Consider the following 21688-nt stretch of genomic DNA (forward strand, 5'->3'; position numbering starts at 1 on the left):
GACCACAATTTGTCGCAACCAGTGAGGCGCTCTCGTGTGCTCACTGTCACCCCCTGCTGGGTACTCTGAGAAGAGGAACGGAGGTGACAACTACTCAGAACACATTTCTGGCCCTGAAATGGGGTTGTCACAATTCAATATTCTAGATAAAGCAGCACTAATGGGCTATGATACCGCCCCCTATGGATAAAAATAAAGAACTCAACAATTAGAAATCTACAAAATTGTTCTTATCTAATAACAGGCATGTCATACAGTATTTTGTTATGGAGGAAGTTCTTCATACAGACAATTTGCAAAGTTAGCACTTCTGTTGTTCAGAGGTCACCGGTTCTGGCCAGGGTCCTAGTCTGAATTCCAGACAGCGCTGTAGGCCCGGTGGAGCCGGATCACGTGTTACCTGATATAAGGTGGCGTCAAAAAGTTTACAAGCTTCATTGCTAGTAGTGGATAGGGTCATTCCGGCATCCTGCCAGGCCTGTAAAGTCATAAGCACGTCATACATAAGTCTAGAACCGATTCGGGTTTATGATAGGAAAAACACACTTCAGGTATATTCACATGCCGCAATTGTTTGTCCTAATTTTCAGTGCAGATTTCACCCTTTGCATTGTGAAGTGTTAGATCCGGGGTAAGTCCGGGTCAAAATGTGCAACAAAATCCACAAGTAAAGAAGCCCAAGAAACAGGCGTTCCCGACAATCTGGCCATGTAAACGTGCCGCCGATCACCTGATGAACTAGTGAAACGCTCTTTCATCGGGTGATCCTGTTGTTCATGCAGGCACCACCGATCATGGCTTCTGGGCAGAAGATCATGTGGTCTAAACAGCGATCTGCTGCTCAGAAACCATTAATCTGCATGAGGATGAGGGATCGCTATAGTAATCCCCCATCCTCATAGAGACGGAGATCACTGCATGTAAATGTGCAGTCTCCTTGACTGAGCGAGCAGCCGACAGTCGGGAAGGAACGCTTCCTTCCCGACAATTGGCCGATCAGTCGGCCTGTGTAAATCTAGCTTAAGGGCTCATGCACACGGCCATAGCCCAGCAGTGCCAGTATTGCAGATGGCAATATAACGGCACCGGATGCGGACCAATTCACTTGAATCGGTCCGCAATCTGGAAGGTCTGGTGCGGCACAGAGGCACGGAACCCCACAGAAGCACTACGGAGTGCTTCCGTGGGGTCTCTCTCTGTGCCTCCTCACCGCAAATAAGTAGTGAATGGGTCTGGATCCGTCTGCAGAAATCGCATGGGATGGCTGAGCAACGGCCACGTGCATGAGGCCTAACACATGCATTTTTTGGCAGATGTGCAGAAATACAGCAAAAACCTAACGAAAACCTGGATAAACTTCCCTGCTGTGTGCATGTACTCTAATGCAAACATGTTAAAGGGAACCTGTCTACAACTTCATGCTAACCTCACTGAGTGACAGAAATGCTGATTTCAGGGTGTGTCACTCATGAGCTAACAGTAAGTGGTTACTGAGAACCAGCATCATAATCATTGCAGCACAGGCCTGGAAAAGAGTCAAATCTACCTGAGAAGAGTCCTGGTTGTTATAATCTCCTGCTCTCTCACCCACCTGCTGAGGATTGGCAGTTCTCTCCTAGAGAGAAAGGGAGAAAACTAAGTAGAAGCCTGCCAGTCATCAGCAGTGATGGTCAGTTCGCACTGTTTGCCAGCGAACACATGCGGGCTGCCATCTTTAGTAAAGGTAGACTCACCCGTCCGGCGATGCACAGGTAAGCCCTTGGCTGTGCCCGGAGCCGGTCTGAAATCAAGTGCAGTCACCGGGAGCAGGCAGTTCCGAGAACAGCCCGATGAAGGCCCCCGGCGGCTGTTCTCGGAACTGCCTGCTCCCGGTGACTGCACTTGATTTCAGACCGGCTCCGGGCACAGCCAAGGGCTTACCTGTGCATCGCCGGACGGGTGAGTCTACCTTTACTAAAGATGGCAGCCCGCATGTGTTCGCTGGCAAACAGTGCGAACTGACCATCACTGCCTGTCAGTCATCAGCAGGTGGGCAGGGAGAGCAAGAATTCATGAATAACCAGGACTCTTCTCAGGTAGCCGTGACTCTTTTCCAGGCCCAGTCTGCCACGATTGTGATGTTGGTTCTCAGCAACCACTTACTTTTACCTTATAAATGACAGACCGCTGAAATCAACTCACCTGTCTCTTCTTTATTCTGCTGTCAGTATGGGCACCATACCAAAGGTGACGACAGGTTCCCTTTAAGTTTAACAGGATTTCCTGGTAAACACTTGAAGAACAGTAGGCTTTTGTCTCAGACTATCTGCCAGGTGGGTACAGCTCATGAAACCCGACATCCCCCAAATGGAAAGACCTCCCCATATCTTAACTCCCTGGACCTTCATCAGTGTAAATTGGAAAGTGGAGGGAGAATATTGGGGTTCATGGCAGTCGGTGTCCTGATCTAGATGGGCGTTCTGATTTCTGTCTCCAAAACACAGATGTTTACATTATATTTGAGTCTGGGTGCGTGCTAGGACTTTGTACAGACCAGCTCTCCCTGAGGTAAAATGGGTGTCCGAACTCTAGTGACTGACTAGGGCAGGGGTGGGCAACCTCCGGCACTTCAGCTGTTGTGAAACTACAACTCCCAGCATGCACGGGCCAGGACAGGGAGTACTGTGGTGTGAATCAGTCCTTGCAGCTGCCATTTACAGCCAGGAGACATTTATACAAAGTGTTTAGATGTGAAATATAGTGAGGAGTGCTAGGGAAACGTATTTACCATGGTCACTAGGCTATACAGTGAGAGGCAGGAAGTTCAGCCTGTAGAGTAAGGGGGCACAGAGTGCCAGGGGGTATGCACTCACCTTACAGTCCTTCAGACACAGAGGTGCCATGCTGACTTCCACTTGCTGCACTGAAGCCCTCCCCCACAGTAGGCGGAGATGTGGATCTAGGAAGCAGCAGGAGCGGGTAGGCCTGGTCTGCATGTAACCGTGTGTGATCCGTGTAGTGGAGATGAGGAATGGATTTGTTTACTTTGCATGCCCAGATGTAGCAGAGCGGGATTTGTTGCATTGTGTGTGTCTCAGGAACGACTCGCTCTGGTAACAGGGCGGTAGTGTTACTGCAGTCCTAGGCAATTGATAAGCACACGCTGATAGCACAATGAGGTTATGCCAAATTCAGCTCTGCTACATCCGCTGGATATGTCCTTTGTAGTCCTGCGTACAGGAGAATCAGTACGGGTGGTGGTTTTACCTATTTATCAGCCGCTGTGTGCCAGAAAACTGTGGTCAAAAAGTACATTCTGGAGTTTGGTGATACTTTTCCAAAAAGTGTGTAGTGTGTATTGGGGAGTAGGCATTGCAAGGGTGGCCATAGGCAGCTTGGTACGTAGGTTGGGTGGTCCTCCGTCCGGTGCAGGGCCTGGATGGACCCTAGGGGCTAGGGGTGTCCTCCACACTGAGCTGCAGCCACAAACTGACTGACTCAGGAGTCTCTCACCCTAGCCCAGGGATCACTCCAGCTGTTGTGAAACTACAATTCCCAGCATGCTCCATTCATTTCTATGTGAGTTCTTACTAGAGCAGAGCAAGTATGCATGCTGAGAGTTGTAGTTTCACAACAGCTGGAGTGCCGGAGGTTGTATACCGCTGCCCTAGTCGGTCACTAGAGTGCGGCCGTCCCGCCCTGTGACTGGTCTAACATAAGCTATTCACTCTGTGCTGAGCCCATCCAGCCATGAGTGAAGAGCGGGATGTCACTCTAGTGACTAACAAGCCGGGCCCACGTGCAGCTCACCTTAAAGGGTTATTCCCATCTCAGACAATGGGGGCATATGACTAGGATATGCCCCCATTGTCTGATAGATCCGGGTCCCACCGCTGAGACCCGCATCTATATCGAGAACAGAGCTGGGAGAGCTGTGGCTTGAAGACCCCAGATTTCCCGAGGTCCGTCCACCACGAAGCGTTGCTCCCATAGAAGTGAATAGGAGCGTACCGCGCATGCGCGGCCCAGGCTCCCATTAATTTCTATGGGGCTGATGGAAATAGCCGAGCCAGCGCTGGGCTATTTTTGGCGGCCCCATAGAAATAAATGGAAACGCATGCGCAGTGCGCCCTCTTCACTTGCAGTGCCCTGTTCTCGATGTAGGTGCGGGTCTCAGCGGTAGGACCCGCACCTATCAGACAATGGGGGCATATCCTAGCGATATGTCCCCATTGTCTGAGATGGGACAACCCCTTTAAGGTCTTGGGAAGACAGGATGGTTTGAAGATGTATGTTGTGGTTGTCGTTCTGCCCCTCCCTTCTTTTCTCTTGCCAACACCATTAGGCATCATGCACACGGCAATATTTTTGGTCTGTGTCTGATCCAAATTTTTTGCAGATCGCAAATGGGGCCATTCATTTCTATGGGTCTGTTAAAAAAAAAAAAAAAAACAGACAGCACACCGATGTCATCCGTGTGCTGTCCACACCTTGCCGCAAATGATAAAACCGTTCCTATTCTTGTTAGTTTTGTGGCTGAGAATAGGCTTTTTGACAGTAGGTCCCGTGAAAATTGCGGAATTCACATGGACCGCGTCCATATTTGCTGATCTGCCATTTGCGGACAGCAAAACGGATACGGTTGTGTGCAGAAGGCCTTACTGTGAGAGGGGCATGGCTCAGTGAGTAAAGTGAAGATGTAGTTTCTCATCATGTGAATTCCATTTTGTTTGTGACCCGTAAATGCAGGTGAAGCCTTTGTCTACATATTTTCTCAAGATTGTTTTGGGACTGACTTGCTGCGGACCTGGGCACTGGCCGCTCCGGGGTGATGGCAGATGAACAACACGTACACAGTGACAATTATGGAGCTCATGCGCAGACTACGTTCCACTAAGGAATGGAGCTTATTGTTTAATCTGCATAAGGCCTCATGCACAGGCCGTAGCAGATCTGTGTCCGTATTGCGGCCCGTAAACAGCGGGTCTGGAATATACGGGCACCGGCCGGGTGCGCACCATTTCACTTGAATGGGTCCACAATCCGGAAGCACTACGTAGTGCTGTAGAATGCATGCACTACTTTTTTGCGGTGTGGACCGTGGGATGCAGATCGCGGACCCCATTCAAGTCAATAAGTCCTTGTGCGCAGACGGTTGGGCACATGGCCGGTGCTCGTGCATTGCAGACCGCAATTTGCAGTGTTTTCTGATCGAGACTGACTGCTTTCGCTGAAAAGGCTGCCCAGCTGATGTGTCGCTGTCAGATGATGTTAACTCACTTGGTGATGTATGTACCTTCGTTCTGGATGTAGTCAGGACTCCAGCTGAAGTGTTGATTTAATTATTAGTGACGAGCGACGCAAGCTTTAGATGTTACATCCGAAGTCGCTTCGTTCATAACTTCAGATTAAGGGCTCACGCACACGACCGTTGTTGGTTTGCGATCCGTTTTTCATGGATCCCTTGTTCCATATCTGAGGTTTTTTTTCTCTGATGTAAGTCCTCTTCCGTTCCGTTATTCCACAAAACATATCCGTATGGTTTCCGTTTTTTGCGGATCGGAAACGGAAACAGTAACTTATTAATCACCAAACACATGAGCAATATGGGCTGGGCATAGCATTTCTACAGTATGGATCCACAAAATACGGATGACATATGGATGTGTTCCGTGTGCATTTCGTATTTTTTGCGGACCTATTGACTTGAATGGGGCCTCGGAACGTGATTTGCAGACAAATAATAGGACATGCACTACTTTTTTGTGGAACGTAAATACGGAAACCGAATGCACACGGAGTACCTTCCGTTGTTTTTGCGGACCCGTTGAAGTGAATGGTTCCGCATATGGTATGCAAAAAGAAAAAAAAATGGAACGGAAGTGGAAAGAAAATAGGTTCACTTAGGGTCCATTCTCATGTCCGCAAGTGTTTTGCTGCCCCCCAAATTGCGGATTCGTAAAACACAGACACCGGCCATGTGCATTTTGCACATGGCCGGCACTATAATAGAAATGACTTTTCTTGTCTGTGGCTGCAGACAACAATAGGACATGTTCTAATTTTTAGCGGAGCCGCAGAACGGAAGTGCGGGTGCGGACAGCACACTGTGTGCTGTCCGCATCCTTTGCGGCCCTATTGAAAATGAATGGGTCTGCACCCGTTCTGCAAAATTATGGAACAGATGCGGACATGTGAATAGACCCTAACTGGTCATCACCAGTGCCTACATGCAGTACCTGGTAACCTCAGTGGCAAAGAATCCATCCACTATATGTGTGGTAGATGGAGTGCCCTGTATAGGCAGTGGTTGGTGCCCCCAGTCACAGATCCAGCGCTCCATCCTGTATAGACCATCAAACATATTATTTACACGCTTAGTTTTGATATACTATGTAGAGATACTGTAAGTGATGTGTTTCATATCCGCAGATGGACCTTGATGAATCCCAAAGTCCCAAAGGGATATTTGAATGTCAGCTCTGCAAGTTATCCGTCCCGTATACGTACTTCGGCCAGAAACCACCAAATACACAATCCATTATGTAAGTAAAGGTGATAAAACATGTCTCACCCGGTGCAGGGTAGCAGCTGCTGATGACAGATCTTATTATGGGTTACGGATTACATGACTATCTCAGACCGCTCGGTGCGCTGGCGTATGATTATGCTTTGTTTCTTATACACAGACATCCACATATATCAATACTGTATACGGTAGTTAAATTGTTGATGTGTTATGAGCTGCAGTTCATGGAAACCATTATGCACTCAATACACAGATCCATCACCAATAACTTGCTGATGGTTTGCAAAAGATTTTTTCACTACTAAAAATTAACTGAGAAATACGTGACCGCAGCAAACAGATAAAGGCCTCTGGCACATGACTGTATTTTTGGTCCCCATGTGATGCTATTTTTTTGTGGATCGATACGGACTTACAAATGCCTATTTTCCCACGGAAATGAGTAACATAGTGCGTGTTTTGCGGATCAGTGACTTGCGAACCGCAAGACGGATACAGTCGTGTGCATGAGGCCATAGTGGAATTATATATGAGCAATTATACATTCTGAAATTTCAATGTCATATTGTTGATCACTTTAGGGTATGCCGTTCGAGTAGGCACCATATCAACCACATTCATGTGCAGTCTATTAAAGAGGGCGCCTATCTTATTACAGCCCTGATTGTACCCTACATCTGATCAGCTCTTTGGTGAAGCATGCTGGGCATAGTAGTACTTTGGTCCAATACTACAGACCGGATATATTTGGAGCTCACTTGTAACTACCTATCTAATAAAAGAAAACAGACTCCGCATTAGAATGAATTGAGAGAACTGGTTGCAAGGCTTGAGCTGTCTGAGTTCACTACCGTTAGGGTCCATTCACACATCTGTTCCGCACTTCCGTTCCATGGCCCCGCAAAAAAGATAGAACATGTCCTATATTTGTCCATTTACGGACAAGAAAAGGCATTTCTATTATGGAAAAGGACGTCCCAACCGCAAATGCAGAACGCACACGGCCTGTATCCATGTTTTGTGGATCTGCAAAAAACGGATATAGTCGTGTGAATGAGCCCTTAGAATTGTCAAATACGCTTTTAAAGAATACTACTAAAGTGGGATCCCTGGATAGGGAACCTTTCCCCTATTAGCTGTGGCTACAAAGAGTGACTATCACTCTGGGGGACCAGTCATTGCTTTAAATGGGAATGGTGTAATGCTTCTTTTCCCCTTTGGGAGTGCTGCAGGAATATTGAACACTTATAGCTAGGTAACCACATAGATTACAAGAGGGGTCTCAGTATCATCATATTCTATTCATGTGCAATGAGTGAACAAATAAGAAATATGATCCCTGATTTCCCATTTCGTTATAGCCTCTTGGAAGAATGCTTTATAATGAGGGATCCTTTTGTTCCGGACAAAGAGAAGTTCTTAATTCTTGGCTCTCCATGCAGCCTGTGTAAGCAGGTGGTCTGTGTTGGCACGGTAAATAATCCATGTTTTGTACAGCTATGCACTGGGCCTATACCCCATAGAAAATTATAAGCCAGGATAAAGTGTACTATGGCAATTTTATATATGCATCATGTAGTCTAGAAGAGATGCCTTTACATCTCCTGCCAAAAACTTCAGTGTCCCAACAGAAAAATTGATTTTCCATTCACCTTTATTTTACATCCATATATAGTACATTCAGAAAGTCTTCATACCTTTTTACTTTTTTTTTTAAATGTTGAAGTCGCGTCGCCCCCCCCCCCCCCATCTGCAGTCCATATCTCTTAATGAAAAAGTGAAAACAGAATTTAAGAGATCTTTGGTAATTTATTAAAAAGGAAAAGCAAAAATTTCACATGGACATAAGTATTCAGACCCTTTGCTACGATACTTGAAATTTAGCTCTAGGTGCCTCCCCTTTCTCCTGATCATCTTTGAGATGTTTCTACACCTTGACTAGAGTCCACATGGGGTAAATTCAGCTGGACATGATTTGGAAAGTCTCATAGCTGACAATTAGGGATGAGCGAATTGACTTCGGATGAAACATCCGAAGTCGATTCGCATAAAACGTTGTTCTAATACTGTACGGAGCAGGAGCCCCGTACAGTACTAGGATGTATTGGCTCCGATGAGCCGAAGTTATTGCCACTTGGAACCGAACCAGAGTTTGGGAAGTGTTTTTTTTACAGTACAATTTAATTTATGAAGTTATTGCGCAAAGTCTCACAAGACTTCACGAAGCAATAACTTCAGCCCCTCGGAGCCAATACACTAATACTGTACAGAGCAGGATATTAGAGCGAAGTTTTATGCGAATCGACTTTGATTGTTTCATCCGAAGTCGATTCGCTCATCCCTACTGACAATGCATATCAGAGCAAAACCCAAGCCAGAAGGAGGGAAGAACTGCCTGTAGAGCTCAGAGACAGCATTGTGTGGAGGCACAGATCTGGAGATGTGTGCAAAAAATATTTTGTGTTGCACTGAGAGTTCCCGAGTGCACAGTGGCCTCCATAAGAAATTCGGAACAACCAGCACTCTTCCTAGAGCTGGCCGTCCCACCAAATTAAGTATTTGGGGGAGAAGTGCCTTGGTAAGGGAGGTGACCAAGAACCAATTCCAAAGATCCTGTGTGCAGATGGGAGAAACATCTAGAAGGTCAACCATCACTGTAGCATTCCACCAATCTGGACTTTATGGGATAGTGGCCAGAAAGAAGAATCTCCTCAGTTAAGAAACAAAATGATATTTTGGGGATTTTTTTTTTACTTTTTGCCCTCAATTCTAAGCGTCATGTTTGGAGGAAACCAGGCGCTGCCCAATACCATCTCTAAAGTGAAGCGTGGTGGCAGCATCATGGTGTGGGGGTGTATTTTAGCAGCTGGGACAGGGAGACTGTTAGGCCCCCTGCAGACGAGCGAGTATTCCACGCGGGTGCAATGCATGATGTAAACGCATTGCACCCGCACGGAATCCGGACCCATTCATTTTAATGGGGCTGTGTACGTTGGTTTTCACGCATCACTTGTGCGTTGCATGAAAATCGCAGCATGTTCTATATACACAGGCCCCATAGAAGTGAATAAAGCTGTGTGAAAATCGCATCCGCAAGCAAGTGCGTATGCGATGCGTTTTTTCACGGATGGTTGCTAAGAGATGTTTGTATACATTCAGTTTTATCACACGTGTGCAAAACACATAAAAACGCATTGCACCTGCACGATAAAAACTGACCGCGATTGCAGGCAAAACTGAATGACTTTGCCTACAAAATCGCGCATTTTTCACTGAACGCATTCACAACACATCCGGACACGCTGGTCTGCAAGGGGCCTGGGGTTAAGGAAAAGTTGAATAGGGCAAAGTACAGATATTCTTAAAGGGAGTCTGTCAAAGTTTCACCTTTTTAACCCTTCCCATAGCTTTCTAGCAGCCTTACAGTTAATAAAAATGTTACCTCTATGAGCAATCCTGGACTTATAAAACCGGCAAAAAACAACTTAGTAGCATATGCAAATGAGGGCTCGCAAGTGCCCAGGGGCGGCGTTACCCTCGTAGGTGCCCAGCTAGCTCAGCCTTATTGTCGCTTCCCCCCACCCATTCTTTCCCTCTGACCGTCCATCTACTTACTTCTTGTTTTGCCGAGATCCCGCGCCTGCGCACTCAGTCCTGCGCATGGGCATTAATTACTGTGATGCTGTACAAGGAATGGGCATCGGAGTGCGCATGCGCCGGCCGACGGACTGGGTGCGCAGGCGCGGGATCTTGGCGAAACAAGAAGTAGGTAGATGGGCGGGCGGGGGGAAGCGACAATAAGGCTGAGCTAGCTGGGCACCTACGAGGGTAACGCCGCCCCTGGGCACTTGCGAGCCCTCATTTGCATATGCTACTAAGTTGTTTTTTGCCGGTTTTATAAGTCCAGGATTGCTCATAGAGGTAACATTTTTATTAACTGTAAGGCTGCTAGAAAGCTATGGGAAGGGTTAAAAAGGTGACATTTTGATGACAGACTCCCTTTAATGAAAACCTGATCCAGTGTGTTCTGAGCTACAGACTGATGGGGAAATAATTTTTTCATTTTATTTTAGCACAAGGTGCAATATAAATTGTGACAAAAATGAAAGGGTCTGAAGACTTTCCGAATGCACTGTATTTCTCGCCAGGACGTGTAAGGGTATAATCACATGCTGCAGTTTTGTTGCTGAAATTTCTGCAACTGAAAATCTTTTCCTTTTATTTGGGGTTGTACAATCCCTATTCACATCAATGGGACAGTGGCAGAAATTTCAGCAACAAATCTGCATGTGACTATGCCCTAACAGATTTATCAATAGCAGCTTGTTGATGGTTTCCAAATAGCAACAGGATTTTATTTTATTTTTTTATTTGACACTTCTAAGGAAAGATGTCCCAGAAATAGGATCCACTATTCTTTACAAGAATAATATGGATGTACTGCTCTGCATACGGACACTGCATTGTCAGAGATATTAGTCAGGAAGGTTTCCTGAAGTATGACATATGTGATCCATTGACTACAATTGCATAACATTTTTAACACACACACACGAGGAAAAGTATTTGAACACCCTGCGATTTTGCAAGTTCTCCCACTTAGAAATCATGGAGGGGTCTGAAATTCACATTGTAGGTGCATTCCCACTCTGAGAGACAGAATTAAAAAATAAAATTCCGGGAAATCACATTGTATGATTTTTAAAGAATGTATTTGTCTTGCACTGCTGAACATAAGTATTGGAACACCTGAGAAAATCAGTGTTAATATTTGGTACAGAAGCCTTTGCAATTACAGAGGTCAAACGTTTCCTGTAGTTCTTGACCAGGTTTGGCCCACTCCTCCACACAGATCTCCTCTAGATCTGTCAGGTTTCAGGGCTGCTGCTGAGCAACACGGAGTTTCAGCTCCCTCCAAAGATGTTCTATTGGATTTAGGTCTGGAGACTGGCTAAGCCACTCCAGAACCTTGATATGCTTCTTACGGAGCCACTCCTTGGTTATCCTGGCTAGTGTGCTTTGGGCCGTTGTCATGTTGGAAGACCCAGCCACGACCTATCTATAATGCTGACAGGAGGTTGTTGCTCAAAATCTCACAATAAATGGCCCCATTCATCCTCTCCTTAATACAGTGCAGTCATCCTGTCCCCTTCGCAGAAAAGCACCCCCAAAGCATGATGTTACTACCCCCATGCTTCACAGTAGGAATGGTGTTCTTGGGATGCAACTCATCCTTCTTTTTGCTCCAAACACGATGAGTGAAGTTTAGACTAAAAAGTTCTACTTTGGTCTTATCAGACAATATGAATTTCTCCCATGCCTCCTCTGGATCATCCAGATGGTCATTGGCAAACTTCAGACGGGCCTGGAGATGTGATGACTTGAGCAGGGGAACCTTCCGTGCAATGCATGATAGTGTAGTGTTCTACCGACTGTGACCTTTGAAACTGTGGTCCCAGCTCTCTTCATGTCATTGACCAGCTCCTCCCTTGTAGTTCTGGGCCGATTCCTCACCTCTCTTATCATCAGTGATACCCCACGAGGTGAGATCTTGCATGGAGCCCCAGTCCGAGGGAGACTGACAGTTGTCTTTAGCCTCTTCCATTTGCTAACAATTGCTCCAACAGTTGATCTATTTTCACCAAGCTGCTTGGCAATTGCCCTGTAGCCCTTTCCAGCCTTGTGGAGGTCCACAATTGTGTCTCTGGTGTCTTTTGACAGCTCTTTGGTCTTCTCCATGGTAGTAGTTGGCGTCTGACTGACTGTGGGGTGGACAGGGGTCTTTAAAGAGTTCAGACAGGTGCTACTAAGTTACATTAATGAGTGGAGTAGAGGTGGACTTTTTAAAAGGCACAGTAACAGGTCTTTGAGAGACAGAATTCTTGATGTTTCTCAGGTGTTCAAATACTTATGTTCACTAGTGCAAGACAAATAAATCGTACAATGTGATTTTTTATTTTTTTTATTCCGTCTCTCAGAGTGGGACTGCGCCTACAATGTGAATGTCAGACCCCTCCATGATTTCTAAGTGGGAGAAATCGCAGGGTGTTCAAATACTTCTGTTCCTCACTGTATATATTCCACGTGGTAATTCATTTTTTATGGTCATCCATTGTATAGGAGTGTGCAGTCTGCTGGGCTTTCCTATACAGTAGAATAAAATGCTGATGCGTAACACCCAGGCGGAGGCCCAGAGCACCCACTTTTTGGCCTTTATGGAATGAAGCCCTATGGAAATGTTTGGCATATATATACACCTGGAGCTTTTCCTGGCATACATGCCAAAACATAGCCAATATAGCTGTGTGATGGAACCTAACTGGAATACTGACCCTTCGAAGGTCTTTAGGTAATCTGATGCAGTCTCTTCTGTTCATTATTAGGAATGCAGCCTCTTCTACTCCAAGAGATTCTGTCTCCCCTGCGTCACCAAGAACAAGGACGCGTTTCCAACCTGAGATTCAGCAGGACTTGGATAAAAGAAAGGCCCAAGCTAAATGATCTTTGGACATTTGGGAATAGCACAGCCTCCGACTGAACAAGAGGATTAAATATGGTTGTGCACCTTTCAGTATGAAGGTCTAGGTGAAAAGACAACTTACCTTTATCTACAAGATCGGACAACACCAGATTCTGCAGTGTCTTACACAAGGAGCTTAAAGGAACACTCCATGTGTGAGGAGATGGGGCATAACGTTTTCTGAATCTGTCTCATGCCTGATGACTTAATAGATATAATTTCTTACACCAGTTCCTAATACTCTACGTTGTCTAAAGGGAAAATCCAAATCAGACAATGTTTAGGATATTATACTAAGTAAGTTTATCTGAAGAAACATTTAAAGGGGGTCCTCCAGCTGAAGGAAAAAAGCCAGAGCTGCAAGGTGACTAACCTATATGTAAAAGGTACAGCATCATTTAGATGTTGCGGAAGGGAAAGAAGAGTGGAGAAATTATGTAGTGTCCAACTGATACAGTTATTTAATAAAATGCAGCACGAGCCATTTACAGAACTTCTCACTCAGTGAGAGTAATGACCATCGAGAGTCGGGTGGCCGTCCTCACAGGTGCAGCCACTTCACAATGTAGAAGTTCTTCTTTCCAACCTTGATGAGGGAAAGTCCATTGCTGAGGATGTGCTGGCCGACTACGAGGACCTCGTCCGGGTTTGTAACTCTTATGTGGTTGAAGCTTACTCCCCCATTGCTTAATATGTCAAAGCTGAAAGGCAAAAGTCAACATTTAGTGTCGTCTCAACCATTAGAAATCCAATAGAAGTTGTCACCCAGCTTTCTATCGTCCATGATAGGGAGCAGGGGGGCTTGGCTTTGGTTCCTTTGCAGCCTTACAAAATAATGCGAATAGGGGGAATAGTCTGTTTGACATGTAGTGACTGAAATACCTACCCACGAGCACCCTCTGGGATGGCAGATGCTTTCAAACAGGCGTCAAGCACCCTAGTGCCAGGTTCCAGAAATAGTTCAGTGAAAGGGGCTTCCTGGAAGAGTTCCTGTAGCTCCTGATCAGACATGGCAGCCAGGGCATCAATGCTGCTATGATACAGGGCCTGAGTGCACCTAGTGGAGAAGGACACACATTACAGCCAAAAACAACAACTCTGCTTTCCCCCAGAGTCCTGGTACCCTGCATCCTCTGTAAAACGGTGTCACCTTCCCCAAACACATGGTATACCTCTCTCAGTGATCTGCAACCTGTGGCCCTTCAGGCTGTAAGGCCATGCTTTATGCCAGTTTGCAGGTCACTGCAGAAGAGTAATAGAACATGGCATGGAAAGGATAATGCCTCCTTATAGGAGGGTAGGATCCACAGATCAGGCTAGCACCTTACCTCTTTGCAGACTCCAGTCCTTCCTTGCCGTGGACGAGCTTTGTGACCTCTGCTGCCAGTCTCTTCTGGGGTATCCGTTTCTCAGGCTCCTTGGCGTGTTGCTCCATGATGTGCTCAATCTCCGGGAGGGGGAGGAAAGTGAAAAGTTTTAGGAACCTTTATGGGGAAAAAGAAAAAAAGGGTAACATAAGGTTCAGAGGCTTCTCTCTCTTTACATGTTACTATCCATCCATACAGTATTTAGGATTTCACATCTATATACTAAGGCTCTGTTCACACCTGATGTTTGCTCTGCTGTCATCTTGAGTTACAGTCCATATTATAGACCAGGGATGCCCAACCTGCGGCCCTCCAGCTGTTTCAAAACTACAACTCCCAGCATGCTTGACAGCCTACAGCTATTAGGGCATGTTGGAAGTGGTAGTTTCCCAACAGCTGGAGGGCATCCCTGTTATAGACCATCCATACTGAAGCAATGCATTCTGGGAGAATCAGGTTGGGCAATTAAACAATTACACTTGGCATTATGCTCTGCAGCAAAGTATGCAGTAAACTGCAGGCAGTAGTGCAATGGGAGGCAGTGACATGAGCACTAACAGAACAAATGGCTTGTGTATACAACATGATTAGGCTGAAATCATACATGCAGTTTTAGATTTTTTTTTTTATAGATTATTTTTTTTGTGGAAGTACAAGTCCTTTCTTAATGTTTACCACTCTTTTTGGCTTTTGAGAAATGTGCGATTCCAGCCTTCTGGTAATGCCACACGGGCTAAACTTCTACAGCAAAAGCCGCACTAGATCTGCGCGGTTACATGTGCATTTGCCGCAGATTGCATCCTGTGCATTGGAAAGTGTGAAACCTGCAATGGAAATCCACAGCTTGGGCTACTTTCACGCTTGCGCTGTTGAGATCCGGCAGAGGATCTCAATACTGGGGAAAGAAAATGTTTCCGTTTAGTCCTCATGCATTCTGAATGGAAAGAGATCCTTTCAGGATGTCTTCTGTTACGTCAGCATTCCGTTTTCTGACCGGACACAAATACTGCAAGCTGCGGTTTTGTGTCTGGTCATAGAAACGGGAAATAATATGTCAATGGTGACAGATCCGATGGAACGGATACAGAAGACATACGGATGCATTTCCGTATGTGTTTCTTTTTTTGCGGACCCATTGACTTGAATGGAGCCACGAAACGTGATTTGCGGGCAATAATAGGACATGTTCCATCTTTAAACGAGATGCATACGGAGTACATTACTTTTTTTTTTTCAGAACCATTGAAATTAATGGTTCCATATATGGACCTTATACAGAACGCAAAAAACGACCCGTAAACTGAAGAAAAAAAAAACGTTTGTGTGCAGGAGGCCTTAAACTGACATGCTGCAGATTTTGGGCTCTTCCATACATAAGGGGATTGCTGTAGATTCTCCATTCGGATTTGCAAACGGAAAATCTGTATCAGATTACGGAAGCGGCAAAGTGGATGCAATCTGTAGAAAGGCCATCCACATGCTGTGTACATTGCAGATGTCAATCTCGGTTTCACATGTTCCCCATTGACATCTATCTGGATTCAGCATCACGGCGACAGATGGAAAATCAACCCCATGTTCCGGGTTGAATACACATGATTTCAGTACATTTGCCTCTATGGATTTCCTTTAAACAGTGGATTTGATGCAGAAATAAATCCACAGTAATCTTCACCGCAGGTCGGTTTATGCTGCAGATTCTTTTCCTAAAAGCTCATCCACCTTGCTGGTCCTGCAAGCAGATCCACAGTGTATCCTCTACATGTGGACAAACCCTAAAGGCCACTTTCACACAGTCCGTATTCTGCAGTATTTGGAAACCAAAACCAGAACATGGAAGAAGTGCAAATCTTTCCATTATACTTTTCTCTGCCGGTTCCTCTCATGGTTTTGGCTTACAAATGAGGACTATTTTAAAGAGGCCTAAGGGTCTGTTCACACAGTGTCCGTTCCACGCCTGGAATTCTGGTGTGGATTCCATGCCAAAACTTCGACCTAAGAGTGCACCAAGAATGGACATGTCCCTCGTGGAGCGGTGTAAAGACAAATGCCACTGGAACCTGGAGCTCATGGTTTAGCTCCATTTCATAGGGCTAAACCACAAGAGGGTCACAGTATTATAAAGTCAAAATCTGCAGTGCGAACAGGCCCTAAGAGCGAATTCTGGAACAGCAAATAAAATAAAAAAAAGTTTCATTCAACTGAATGGAGTTGTTTAGGTGAAAAGAACATGGATTTCTCCCAGCACATTTAAGGCTACTTTCACACCTGCGTTTGATCGGATCCGTTCTGAACGGATCCGATCATATTAATGCAGACGGAGGCTCCGTTTAGAGCGGATCCGTCTGCATTAATAACTTAGAAAAATTTCTAAGTGTGAAAGTAGCCTGAGCGGATCCGTTCAGACTTTCAATGTAAAGTCAATGGGGGACGGATCCGCTTGAAGATTGAGCCATATGGTGTCATCTTCAAGCGGATCCGTTCCCATTGACTTACATTGTAAGTCTGGACGGATCCGCACGGCCAGACGGACAGCTGAACGCTGCAAGCAGCGTTCAGCTGTCCGCCTGGCCGTGCGGAGGCTGAACGCCGCCAGACTGATGCAGTCTGAGCGGATCCGCATCCATTCAGACTGCATCAGGGCTGGACGGAAGCGTTCTGCTCTGCTCGTGAGCTCCTTTAAACGGAGCTCACAAGCGGACAGCAGAACGCTAGTGTGAAAGTAGCGTAAAGGGGTTCTGCAGTTTTCTTAAACTGATGATCTATCCTCTGGCAGGCCCAGTGACGTCACGACTAGTATCACTGGCCTGGGTGGGGCTAAGCTCTGTTCACTTGAATGGACCTTAGCCCCGCCCAGGCCAGTGATACTAGTTGTGACGTCACTGGGCCTGCGGTAAACGGTGAGAAGGCTGCGGCACTACTGCCAGCGCCGCTTCCTTCTCAAACAGCTGATCAGCAGGGGTCCTGGGTGTCGTACCCCCGCCGATCAGATGCTGATGATCTATCCACAGGATAGATGTATGGGAGAGTAGCAAAAATTTCGGCAACAAATCTGCTGTGTGAATTCTCCATTTCAAGTTAACCCCCGATGTTCACAGGTCACAGGTTGGGGGGGGGGGGTGTTGTAGGTGCCCCAGGGCCACTAGGCCTGAGATCGGCACAGGTGATACAGTAGGCACCCAAGTATCACTTGGCGGGAAGTGCACTTGTATTGCACTCTGAATAAGCTCAAGTATAAGGAGTGTTTGGTAGCACTAGCCATAAGGACCCGTCCTGATCGTGGCATTTTGGCTCAGAGGGATGGGCACGGGCACTTCTCCTGGCAGTAAATACAGCTTACATTACCTCTCTACGTTGCTGTCTTGCTGCCGTACAAAGTATTGGTAAAATTCAAACGGCGACGTCCGGTCCCTGTTCAGCCACACAGCATTCCCGGCTGATTTCCCCAGCTTGTCGCCGGTGGTGCTTGTAATGAGTGGCAGCAAGATCCCGAACACGTCTTCTCCTGTTGTTCTGTGCAAAAACAAGCCAGAGGCCAGCGGTCACTTATCAAATGTACAACTCCCAACATGTTCTGGCAGTGGCTTCTCAGAAATCAGAGAACTGGCCTGTCCAATGCCTCCAGCTCAGTCACAGGATCAGTCAGGAGCCATCTGCCAGCCAGCGCAGCCCTATACGGTTTACTACTATGGTCGAGCAAATTTGTGCACTAATAGCGGTATTATCTTTGAATATGGGTTGTTTCATCTGGGGCATATCGCTAGAACATGCCTTTAATGTCTGGTAGGAGGAGGTCCCACCCTTATGATCCGCTCCCATCTCAAGAAAAGGGCCCCGAAGTAAATGAAGTGCACCGTGTATATGCAGCGTCCTCTCCATTCACTGCTATGGGATTTACGAAAATATCCCATTCAGGGGAAGTCCCGTAGCGGTGAATGGAGGCATGGCTGCGCACAAGGGGCTTGCTCTTAAATTCACTTCAGTGCCCTTTGATGGTAATACCCCTTTAAGGTGCCACTGAGACCCCACAATGCACTGTTCTCTACTCAGGACAACCCCGTGCCATAAAGGAGTTGAGGATTCTCACCGTGGACTGGGTGCGACTATGTATTATGTGGTGAGCAGCAGATATCACTGGGTGCCCTCTTATAGGAAGGGGTTAACATCACATAATTGGGGGGAACCGTACAACCATATATTATGTGGTGAGCAGCAGATATCACTGGGTGCCCTCTGAAAGGTAGGGGTTAACAGCATATGACGGGGGGCACCGTACGACCATATATTATGTGACAAGCAGCTGATTTCACTGGGCGCCCTCTCAAAGGAAGGGGTTAACAGCGGATTGCTGGAGGCGCCAGACCTATGATGGGCATCTCGGTATATGGGCAGCTGCCTAGACACCCGGTCCCAGCCCTTGGGCTCCCATGCCAGGTTGGGAACTACACACTACCTACCTCTGAATGAAGTCGTGGCCGGACATGAGGTTGCCCAGTTGGTCGGTGCCCCCCAGCTGGATCTTGCAGCCATGCTTCTGGTTCAGGTAGTAGAAGTCATAGGCCTGGAAGACCTGGTAGGTGAACTCGGTCAGGCTCATGCCCTCTGGGGAGCTGAGGCGGCTCTGCACGCTGTGTCTGCTCAGCAGGGTGCCCATCCTGAAGTGTCTGCCCACTGATGCCAGGAACTCCACGGCCGAGCGCTGCCGGTACCAGGCGGCATTGTCCAGCACCGTCACCCGTCCCCCGGGCCGCCCCCCGCTGGCCAGCGCCTCATGGTTAGCGAAGATCCGGTGCAGCGAGTCCCGGATCCCGAGCACGTTCTCCTCCACCCGCTCCGGGCTCAGCGGCTCCCGCTCCTGGTTACGCCCGCTGGGATCCCCAATCTGAGCAGTGGCCCCTCCGACCACGGCGATCACGTGGTGCCCCGCCCGGTGGAAATGCAGGAGACCCAGCACGGCCAGAAGATTCCCCACATGCAGCGAGTCCGCCGTGGGGTCGAAGCCGCAGTATACGGTCTGGGGGCCGGAGGACAGGAGCTCCGAGAGCTGGAGCCTGGCGGTCTCAGCCGGGAACACGTCCTTAAAGAGACCCCGGCGTGCCCCGGACACTAACGGTTCGATCGAGCTGGATAGGCAGCGGTTGAGAGGCCGGTATAACCGGGAGATTGACCGGAGAGCGTGTATCATGGGCGCCGCCATTTTGTCTGAACGCGGTGGCTGCTGGGATACGAGCCAGCTGACTCCTAGAGATGGCAGTGTCAGGAGGGAGCTGCAACATTTAAAGGCACAGTAACAACAACAAAAAGCCTCAAAACCTGTTCTCTTCTTGCCAATATATCCTCAGATCCCGCTACCTTGAAAGTTAGTAAAGTATTCTATATATTTCCTCAGATGCATCCACTTTGTCTTCTCCTCCCGGTACACCCTAATAAAGTGTCCCATATAACCAATGCAAGCAGACTGCCCACCATAAACCATCGTGCCAGTGCATTGGCATGGAACTCTGGCTTCCTGCAGTAGCCACTAGGGGGAGCTCACAAAATACACTGTCTATACAGGGCAAATGAAGCAAGCTCCCCCTAGTGGGGGCTGCAGCAAGCATTCACTTGTGGTGCACTAATGGGGACAAGGCAAATGACTGCCATAATATTACTGTACATCAGTGGCGTACATAGAGAAGTATGGGCCCCATAGAACGGATCTAACCAGGGCCCCCACACAGGACAGAAGGGGTTCTGCCTAAACCCCTTTCAATGACTCTTGGGCCATTTTTCCACTGCCTCATTTGCTAAAAGTTGTTCCTTTAGAGGGAAGAGTCCTGACCAAGTTTTCATCTCCAGTAGAAGAGGAGATGATCCAACTAAGACTGGGCCCCCTCTTGCCCTGGGCCCTATAGCAGTCGCATGGTCTGCCGCTATGGTAGTTATGCCCCTGGCCTACATAATACTGTCATGCATCCGTTATGGTAAAAGGTTTACCACAATAATCTCTCCTAACGTTTCTGCTTAATGATGAAAGGGAACTCTGACAGATGCCGTCTCATGCCAGGAGGGAGTCATGGGGACGGATCGTCTCTCCAGAGGAGGCATTTAAAGGGGTATCCCCATCTTAGACAATGGGGGCATATCGCTGGAACCCGCAAATACGAGGAGAACGGAGCAGAGAAAGTTGAGGAGGGTGCACTGCGCATGCGCAGCCGCCCTCCATTCATTTCTATGGAGCCGCCAAAAATAGCTGAGTGCTGGCTCGGCTATTTCCATTGGCCCCATAGAAATGAATGGGAGCGGTGGCCACGCATGTGCGGTGCGCTCCCATTTACTTCAATGGGAGAGTCGGGGAGCTGCGCCTGGTGGTGGACGGACCCCAGGAAACCCGGAGTCCTCCAGCCACAACTCTCCCCAGCTCTGTTCTCCTTCTCCATTTTCTGACTTCCATAACTTTTTTACTTATGCAGGCTCATTTTTTGGGGGATGATCTTTAGTTTTTGATAATTCAATTTTGGGGTGTGTATGTTTTTTTTGTTCACTTTTCATAAAAGAATTTTGGGGAGGTAAAGTCATGAGAAAACAGAATTGGTAATTTTTTTTTTTTTCCATTCCGCCATTTACCGTATAGGATATATATATATTTTTTTTATAGTACAGGGCGTTTTCGCATGCGGCGATGCCCATGATGTTGATGTTGACTTTTTTTTTACTTTTTATTAGGACCCCAACATGCAATCATCAGCTTACAACTTGTATAGGGTAAAACTTTCTCCATTATCCTATACAGAAGTAGGTATATTACAGTTCAGTGCTGCCACCTGCTGGCCTGAAAGGCTAAGGCCTAGTCCACATTTCCGTGTCAGTGACATGTCCGTGAAAAAAAGCGTATGTGTTTCATCTGAGAAGATGTCCGTGGATGGTCCGTGTGTCCATTTTTACCATCCGTGTGTCATCTGTAATTCACTGACGTTGCTCAGCTGAAAATGAATTTCCAAAGTCTTCAGTGAAAAACAGACGCACCGAGGATGCCATCCATGTCGTGTCCGTGATTTTCACAGACCCATAGACTTCAATGGGCGTGCTTGGTCCACATCACGGATCAAAGTAGTGCATGTCTCCGTGATTTTTTGTCAGTAAAAAAATACTGAAATGTGAACAGACACATTTAAAGGGAACCTGTCATGTGGATATTTTGATTGTATATAATTAGTTAGATTATAATCATTAACTACTAAAAAGTACCTTAGATGTATTCACTTACTGGTGTGACAGATGGTGACCTCATAATATACACACAAAGATGCCGCA

At 47.0% G+C, this 21688-nt stretch overlaps 3 protein-coding genes across 3 annotated transcripts in view; 1 reads left to right on the forward strand and 2 right to left on the reverse strand.

Moving 5' to 3' along the window:
• TTC38 (tetratricopeptide repeat domain 38) overlaps positions 1–2976 on the reverse strand; it is a 26657-nt gene extending 23681 nt beyond the window's left edge. Inside the window, exons 1-2 of the mRNA XM_044281081.1 lie at positions 2853–2976; positions 401–478 (exon numbers count right to left, since the gene is read on the reverse strand). Coding sequence (XP_044137016.1) covers positions 401–478; positions 2853–2975 — 201 coding nt within the window. The 5' untranslated portion in view covers position 2976. The remainder of the gene's footprint in view (positions 1–400; positions 479–2852) is intronic.
• CDPF1 (cysteine rich DPF motif domain containing 1) lies at positions 2292–13521 on the forward strand. The gene is given in 5 exon segments (XM_044281083.1): positions 2292–2312; positions 6412–6524; positions 7870–7981; positions 12892–12960; positions 12962–13521. Coding segments are annotated over 4 exon segments (342 nt in total). The 5' UTR covers positions 2292–2312; the 3' UTR covers positions 13010–13521.
• Positions 13522–13568: 47 nt separating this feature from the next.
• Positions 13569–19808, reverse strand: YARS2 (tyrosyl-tRNA synthetase 2). The gene is made up of 5 exons (XM_044281082.1): positions 18853–19808; positions 17741–17908; positions 14357–14512; positions 13915–14085; positions 13569–13729 (listed from the first exon to the last, which is right to left on the reverse strand). Exons 1-5 carry the CDS (start codon positions 19590–19592, stop codon positions 13570–13572), a joined length of 1395 nt encoding a protein of 464 aa, XP_044137017.1. The 5' UTR covers positions 19593–19808; the 3' UTR covers position 13569.
• Between the last annotated feature and the right edge of the window lie 1880 nt (positions 19809–21688).

This window comes from Bufo gargarizans, chromosome 2 (assembly GCF_014858855.1).
Source record: "Bufo gargarizans isolate SCDJY-AF-19 chromosome 2, ASM1485885v1, whole genome shotgun sequence".
NCBI classification, from domain to species: Eukaryota; Metazoa; Chordata; class Amphibia; order Anura; family Bufonidae; genus Bufo; species Bufo gargarizans.